Source organism: Phalangium opilio, unplaced genomic scaffold (assembly GCF_054372755.1).
Source record: "Phalangium opilio isolate 3A_F unplaced genomic scaffold, DU_Popi_V2 ptg000105l_1, whole genome shotgun sequence".
Classification (NCBI taxonomy): domain Eukaryota; kingdom Metazoa; phylum Arthropoda; class Arachnida; order Opiliones; family Phalangiidae; genus Phalangium; species Phalangium opilio.
This window is the reverse complement of record NW_028324207.1, coordinates 3,309,055-3,317,157: the sequence shown is the minus strand read 5'-3', so window position 1 is coordinate 3,317,157 and position 8,103 is coordinate 3,309,055. Positions and strand designations below refer to the sequence as shown.

The 8,103-nt window shown below is 37.5% G+C and overlaps 2 protein-coding genes across 2 annotated transcripts; both read right to left on the bottom strand.

Annotated features, from left to right (window-relative positions):
• Positions 1-1,961: 1,961 nt before the first annotated feature.
• Positions 1,962-5,251, bottom strand: LOC149625327 (uncharacterized). Its single transcript, XM_089852133.1, has 10 exons — positions 5,133-5,251; positions 4,819-5,031; positions 4,516-4,752; positions 4,403-4,456; positions 4,245-4,334; positions 3,150-4,172; positions 2,863-2,922; positions 2,539-2,771; positions 2,274-2,433; positions 1,962-2,206 (listed from the first exon to the last, which is right to left on the bottom strand). The coding sequence occupies exons 2-10, from the start codon at positions 5,021-5,023 to the stop codon at positions 2,067-2,069; spliced, it is 2,202 nt and encodes a 733-aa protein (XP_089708259.1). The 5' UTR covers positions 5,024-5,031; positions 5,133-5,251; the 3' UTR covers positions 1,962-2,066.
• Positions 5,252-6,220: 969 nt separating this feature from the next.
• On the bottom strand, positions 6,221-7,776 carry LOC149625326 (uncharacterized). The gene is made up of 2 exons (XM_089851738.1): positions 7,691-7,776; positions 6,221-7,273 (listed from the first exon to the last, which is right to left on the bottom strand). The coding sequence occupies exon 2, from the start codon at positions 7,270-7,272 to the stop codon at positions 6,265-6,267; it is 1,008 nt and encodes a 335-aa protein (XP_089707864.1). The 5' UTR covers position 7,273; positions 7,691-7,776; the 3' UTR covers positions 6,221-6,264.
• Between the last annotated feature and the right edge of the window lie 327 nt (positions 7,777-8,103).

Genomic DNA, 8,103 nt, shown 5'->3' with positions numbered 1-8,103 from the left:
CTTGTAAATATTCCTGAGATTTTTGAACTTGTAAATTTTCCTGAGATTCTTGAACTGTTTCTTGACTAGGTTTTAAGCGGGAGGTATTTCCTAACACAGTATTATGGTTTTTACTGGCCTGCTGAATATTAACACCCCATAAGACGTCCAGTGTTCTTGAGTTTTCAGGATTTCCTTTAATTATTTTTTTGGGCCTACCAGGTCCTGGCATTTTCACTGATTTAAAGAAAATTATATCTTATTAATATTTTTAAAACATATCAAATTAGCTGGCTTCGCAATAAAGGAATTTACCTCAAATTTTGTTGAAGAAGAACAAACAAACAGCCAAGGCCCACAGCCGAGAGGAGAAACCGGCATCTAGCACCGAACTCTGGATCAACTTTAGTCTGAGAGACTGAGATCCTCTGAATTTGAAATCATAGTTGAAAATGATACCGGCGGTAACGGTTGTCAGACCACAGCCGACTCGATCACGCTTGGTGCACGACAGCACTACACTGACTACAGACTAATACTTTACACTACGACTAGGAGTAGATAAGACTCCTTGCAATAAGATGGGAGTCGAAATTAGACGAAAACCTTGAATTAATAAACTGGTCCCCTTTCAATATTTATCAAAGTTAAGAAATAATAAACAAGTCCCTAGGACTCGTGACCCTCTGTTTTTGAATAAAAAAACTAGTCTTAGTATTTAATAAAGTGGTTTTGGACCTGTAAACCTGTGTTATTTCCATGGCTGCTCGTGCCTAAACCTCACGGGATTGGCTGATTTGGCTCGGTCCCCAAAGACACTTTCATTCGCCGGTAGGTAACTGTGCTAAAATCGATAGCCATTAATTAAATAATCGTTGAAAAAATTATTTGAAACATCGGAAAAAAAATTTGTAATGCAAATTTAATTAAATAGAATCAGGAAAAAAATAAATATGGCACTAAAATTTTCAGCTGATAGAGTCCCTTTAAAGTTGGTAAATTCCTTATTCGATAACGAAATGGAATTAAATGTCGTTTTTGCATCCTTCAATACAGTTTTAGTTGTTTTAATTTCTTTAGTCACAGATACAGTCGATGATCCTGATCCCACAGTCCAAACTGGCACTGACTCGGAAAAATCACTAAGCCTTCCCAGCAAACACAAATGATTCCCAGAACATTCCCAGAATCTAGATCTTGGAGATTTATGATATTCAGATAATATGCCAAAACCCCAATATGATTAATATGGAACATTCCAAGGGTAACCAAATGTCTTCATTTTCCATGTCCTCAAGACATTCCAGATAGATCAATCGCAATATTGAATGGATATTCCACGTATGTTGCATGGGCTTAAATTAAGTCCCAATTAGACACTGGGTATATTCTAGGAATATCCATTCGTATTCGTGGATATTTCAGGTAGGTACTATTAACATCAGTTTGAAGTAAGAATAATTATATAGTTTTTTGGAATATTCTGGGAATATCATTAAAAAACCTCAAGATATTATAAGGGTATTTGAAATTTACGTAACTATGACGTCATACTCTAAGAAGCGTTGCTGGAAAGCTTAATTTGTTCATGCCAAAATTTAAGTGGGGTGGCGTAGCGGTTAGCGCTTTCGCCTCGCAGCAAGAGGATCCCGGGTTCGATCCCGGACTGTGGCACCGGGTGAAAATCTGGGAACAAATCCTTCTGCGTAGAGTTTGCAAGTTCTCTCCCCACTTGTTAAAAGGAGTTTTCCTCCGCGGTCTAACCCGGTTTCTCCTTTCCATCAAAACTTGCAGAGGTTAACGGTAATAGTTAGTATAGGGCGCTGTAGGTTAGCTGTGGCATAGGGGCTAGCCACCACCCCTCTATGCATTGTAAAGGGACCCACCTGTAAATAAGTCGCGAGTTGACTTAGTGTGGATATCCCTTCCTAGACCAAGCTTAGATTATTATTATTATTATTATTATTATTAATTCACGAGAATTCACAAGTTAAGAATTAATTTTATTCAGCATAAAACAGTTGAATAACGTCTAGCGCAATTTAAAAAGTGATTTCATTAAATTGAGTGAACACATGAATTTTCAACTATCGCGGTGTATTTCTTTTGGAAGCTGCTTCAGCTTTCGATTTCACTCTGTCCGCAGCGTGCGCAAACCAAGACTTGACATTCTTTTCTATTTCAGTCAGGGTTGATTCTCTGAAATTTTTCAAACTTAGAATCGTTTCTGTAAAAGAAACAGATAATTAATTCTCTGAATTTTAGCCAAAGGAAATTAGGTTAAATTGTCTCACCAATTATTATTTTGATTAGACGTAAATTCATCAAAACGCGTTTTCCTTTTCTTCCCGCCCAGCTGTATTCCCTTGCAAAATCATCGATGAAAACGTGACCAAAAATTCGTTTTACACAGTCGTAAAGAGTAACACCACCGAATTGTTTTAAGTATCCTCTCTTCAATACAAAACAATTAAAAATTAATTGGTGTTAACGTATACTGCATGCTAAATCAATAACTTAAAAGATAGTTAAAAAACAATATATAAAAGATCAACCTACTAATTTAGTAACATTCTCAACTGAGCTTAGGGCGTCTTCCAATAAATTCAATTCCCCTTCAGTCGTTAAAGGAAACCCAAACGTCTCTTGAATCTCATTAGTTTCTTCCACAGATACGGTAACTGACTGGTTGCTACTGTGCACGCTCATTAGAATGCTTTCCAAAATCTCCAGCATATGCCTTTGATTTGCTTTACTGATTTCCTGATTTCTGTTAACGTTACGGCACCATGCTATAGAAGTGATTTAAAATCAGAAAATGTGTTACGAACACCAAAGCCAATATTTGGTGAATAAGGGTGTACTTTAAAATACAATACTTACATTCGTTAAAAGTATTAAGCATTCCATTTGAACCATTATCCTTCGAGCCGTTAAGTTCACCTGCCAAAGAAATTTCATAAAAGTTATGATATCTGGTGGGAAATATTATAATATTACTTTTCAAAAAGTATTAGTAAAATATTCTAAGTACAATTTCTCTAGATCTAATTATAGTTGTACATTTTTCTTAGTCAAATATTTCAGTAAAATTCAAGTATAACAATTTTTACCAATACTTTTACCAGACACAAATTTCCCTCCAGTCCACAGCAATCACAAAAAATTACCTCTATATTTTGAGTTACTGTTTTTTGATGGTTGAACCACCTTCAGCGAGTATCTATGTTCATAAGTTTTAGGGGATTGTCCTTGTCGAGACATTCCTGGGGACTGTCTACAGCTAGATATTTCTGGGGACCTACGTTCAGATGTTTTCGTAGACGCTCTACGTCGAGATACTTCTGGGTTCTGTTTCCGTCCAGATACTTCAGGGAATTGTTCTTGTAGAGCTCTTTCTTGATATCGTCTATGTTCAGACTTTTCTGAAGAGCCATGTCCGCGTTCTAGTAAACTGCGATCAGAAATCCATGGAGAGTGTGGGTATTGACTATCAGAAGTTCTTGATGAGCCTCCATTATTAGAAGTCCTTTGAAAATTTCCACGATCAGAAATCCTTGCAAAATTTCCGCGATCGGAAGTCCTTTGAAAATTTCCACGATCAGAAATCCTTGCAAAATTTCCGCGATCGGAAGTCCTTTGAAAATTTCCACGATCAGAAATCCTTGCAAAATTTCCGCGGTCGGAAGTCCTTGCAGAGCCTCCGTGATCGGAAATCCTTGCAAAATTTCCGAGATTTGAAGTCCTTGGAGAGCCTCCGCGATCGGAAGTCCTCGGAGAGCCTCCGCGATTTGAAGTCCTCGGAGAGCCTCCGCGATTTGAAGTCCCTGGAGAGCCTCCGCGATCGGAAGTCCCTGGAGAGCCTCCGCGATCGTAAGTCCTTGGAGAGCCTCCGCGATTTGAAGTCCCTGGAGAGCCTCCGCGATTTGAAGTCATTGGAGAGCCTCCGCGATCGTAAGTCCCTGGAGAGCCTCCGCGATTTGAAGTCCTTGGAGAGCCTCCGCGATCGGAAGTCCTTGGAGAGTCTCCACGATCGGAAGTTCTTGGAGAGTCTCCGCGATCGGAAGTTCTTGGAGAGCCTCTGCGATCAAACTTCCTTGATGAATGTCCACGTTGAAAGATCTTGGAAGTATTCTGCTCACAATATTTTGGAGTGATACGAGAAGTTTGGTGAAGATTACTTTTCTCTGAAACTAAAACAAGAATGTAATATAAATATATTATTAGTGAAGTGCTTTCACATCGATATTCTAAGTAGAAAATACCATCACTTAAGCTGTCAAAAGGAATTATTTTTTCATAACTTGGAAGATCATGACCTTGTGACTGGTTGCGGGAATATTTATCACTAGGATCTAGATACAGAAATGTTTATTAAAAATTAAACTACAAAGAGCTTTAGGAGATGACCCTTAATTCTTACCATTTCTTCTGGATTCAGTGGCCTTGTGTCCGGCGTTTACACGTGAAATTTTGTCTAAATTAAGAGATAAATTATTATTTTATTTTTAAAGATTTATTTTTCTTAAATCCTACCCTTCCTATTCAAAGTAGATGTGATCACTGAATTAAGAACAGGAAGTTCGGGGATTTTTTGGTGTGACTCTGGCTGTAGTTCATCATCCTCAGATTCCGACACAACTTCACTTGGCTTAACACATTTTAATGTTTTCTTTAGTTTTCTTTTGCCGGGTCCAGTTTCATATTCGCTTGCCGATATGTCAGTATCTTTGACATATTTTACCATCTTCTTGTTGGCTTCCGCGTATGTTTCTGAAATAATTGAACGATTATCATAAAAATATTATAAAAACGAAATTCAAAATTTAAAATATTTACCCAAGGTATAAATTATTTTGATTTCGTAAGTTTCCCATTCTTCAATAACTGGTGGCGTTTCTTTTTTCGCTAAGCGTGTGGCAACTTTGTCGCCTGGCCAGTAACATTTGGTTTGGAGATCTTCCGCATAAATCCAAGATTCTGGAACTACCGCTACTCCCGTTACTCCATTAATAAATTCTATAGTTTTGAAGCCACGGCCCATCTAGCTGCCTGTAAATTTTTTTTTTATTAATTAGTTTAACCTAGTGATGCAATATTAAAAATTCGTAGAGGTATCGGGCGTTTAAATTTCAACAATATCTACGCCCTACCTTTTATTCAGTAGTATTATGTAGAAGTCTCATTACGACAAACGCATTTGAACCATTTATCGGATACTTGATAGCTTTCGCTATAACTTCAGAAATAGACCATTTCATTAGAGCCGATAATTGTGTAACTCGGTAGAAACCGACTTTGGATGATTGGCATGGAGTTATAAAATAGTCTTCTACGGTCAAAAATCTTTTTCCAACTATAAACTTCTTCGATAAATCATTTTCGTGACAAGCGATATTTTCAATGGTCACGATTGAAGAATCCTTTAAGATGCAGCATTGATCACGTTTTGAGGTCGAAAGTTGAAAGTCAAACAGTATAGCCTTTTTGTATTGAGGGTCACTACACCCCTCTATAAGTGGTCCATCTTCATGGGCCATGTGAAATGAAATCTCAGTCTTAACTTTTAACCCACTGTCAATTCGCCTTTCTTCTGTAATGCGATTAACTGCCTGTTTTAACGCGTGGCCAGTATTGGCAATTTTATTTTTTAAAGTATAAAGATAATTCTCAAACTGAAAGGCACTGAAGGCATCTAGATGGCCGTATTTGGTACAATCCCTAGCTAAATGTAGTAAACCGTGTACGTTGTACGAAATTAGATGTTTGCCATAAATAATGCCATAAATTTGAATAAAATACTTGAGTAATTTATCAGCGAAATCTAACATTTCAACCGTTTGCTGGGGTGTGGCTAGAATACGAATTGCCACGTGTAACGTTCTAAAATGTTCGTAGTGAGCTTTAGGAAGAACATTACGCAAAACTACAAGGCCTGAATAAAGCAAAAACTGACGAAATTCAGTGGCCTTAAATCTGTCGACATCTTTCAACGACCGCGGTTTGCGCACAAATTCCGTACACGTTACTGCAGCTAAAGATTCTAAGCGAGTTGAAACCTCCATAATCTGATCGGGCCTAAATTTATAAAGAGAGTTTTTACCTTCGCTCCCCATCCATAATTTTAATGTTTTTTTCACAACCCCTAAACAAACGAGATGCATATAATCTAATGGAAAATCATCGACTATGTCAATGTTTGATAAATTTTTTAAAATACTCGTTCCGTGGTGGTGACCTGCTTGAGATTTACTTCTAAAATTAGCGTCTGTTCGTAGATCAACTTCAACTGAAGGAAAACAGTCTTTTTCTACGTCTAACTCCCGCTTGAGTGCATTTGTCGCAACCATAGTAACCATTATGTCCCTTAACTTTACGAATAAATGCCCTCGCCGGAGTGTCACATACAAACCCTAATATTTTGACCGATTTTAGTGTGTTGTTTATTATTAGACCGTTTTCTACTAGAAGTGAGGCTTCGGTTATAAATGAAGATAAATATTGATCTGAGCATTTAGGTTTGCTCAATCCGTGAAATAGGCCTATAACGAAGGGCTTCGAGTTCGGCACTGAAGAAATTGAACCCAATATTGGCCAAAAGTTACTGGTGGCACTTGTTCCTATAGGTAAACCATCTATGTTAATCAATATTTTCAATATTGAAACCGTTGAAGCATGATCGGGCTGACAGCTGATCATGAAACGAATACCGGCTTCTAGTCCAAAATGAAAGTAATGACCAGGAGGCATCAATTCAACAATCGAAGATCTAGGTGTTTGTAATAATGTTCGAGAGTCTCCGGGAAGTTCTTTAAAACAACTGTGCTTATTCAAAATTTTAAGTAGACTGCTTACAGCATTCTTACTGATTCCAAAACACGTCACCCATCTCGCTAGGTTTGCTCTTAAATTATCGGCATCAGTACCGCGAAGATTTTCAAAGAAATCATTATCATCATCATTTGGGATAAAATCAGTATTATCATCGCTCAATTTGTCTTCTTCGCAATTTTCGAACTCAAGTGCCCCAACGCCATCCTCTCTTTCTGTAGAGCAGTCACTAATTTCATTTGCCATATCTTCGTTACCACTACCGTCTTCGCTATTAAGATCATTACATTCAAAATGTATATCCGGTCTTTCATTTGAAACCAAACCACCAGCATCGCCTCCATTTATTTCCTCGTATTGAAAAATCGTGTCTTGATGACTTTCATTTGTAATGTTACGAATTAGCCTGGATCGATGTCGTGAAGACAATGTCGATATCAGCTTGTACCTTCCTTTCGGCATTCTACCACAATATTAACGATAGCAAACGTTAATGTTTTAAAATCTAGCCTGAGCCGTGCTAATGTGTAATTTGAAAAAGTAGTTTCTCAGAATAAATTATAAAGAACTAAACAGCCACTAAGAAATATTGCCTAGGTTTAGCAACCAGATTGGGAACTGGCTCGAGACTCGACGTCGGTAGCACCGGCTGTTTACTCAGCTTAGAGCGAAGAACTGCAGCCTTAATGTTATTATAACAACTAGCCTGTTTGAAAACTTGGACGGGACTCACGGGAGTACTTTCAATTTGACTAAAATATGTTGTTTTTAAAACCATATCAAACTTCCCACAACAAAAATGACGCCCACCCAATATCTCAAGTTAAATAGCAGGTTTAAGCAAACAACGTACTTATAAAATAATTAAAAGCAAATTTACCTTTTAATTGTATCAAAAACTTCAAGTGCAAACGTACGCCTGATATGACGCGAAGAAATACAGATAGAAACGTATGATAGCCGGCGAAGAAGATTAACAACTGTGGAAATAACGATTAACTATACAGATTTTAAAATGGCGTCGAACAAAAACCAGTCAACCAGGCGAAGACTTGAGGTTGAGGAAGTGAGGAACTAAGGGCTAGCGACTCTAGTCCGAAGCACGTGGACGCTCTTTTTGACGACGCGCCACCTAGCCCATGCAATATTGATATTAAAAGCTATTTTTTAAGTTTCTAATTTTTTTAAAATTAACGAGATTATTATTAATTATTAATTTTCAAATTAAAATGAAAATATAAATGAAATTATTAGCAACATTTTAATATTCGCGACCGAAGTGAGTGTAGGTGG

What these genes read in the sequence shown, in the direction of transcription:
- LOC149625327 (XM_089852133.1), bottom strand. Translation starts at nt 5,023, where the DNA reads ATGGGCCGTGGCTTCAAAACTATAGAATTTATTAATGGAGTAACGGGA. An exon ending in ATCTACTTTGAATAGGAAGG is followed by an intron (nt 4,457 to 4,515) that starts GTAGGATTTAAG and finishes CTCTTAATTTAG; the next exon opens with ACAAAATTTCACGTGTAAAC. An exon ending in TCTAATCAAAATAATAATTG is followed by an intron (nt 2,207 to 2,273) that starts GTGAGACAATTT and finishes TTTCTTTTACAG; the next exon opens with AAACGATTCTAAGTTTGAAA.
- LOC149625326 (XM_089851738.1), bottom strand. Translation starts at nt 7,272, where the DNA reads ATGCCGAAAGGAAGGTACAAGCTGATATCGACATTGTCTTCACGACAT.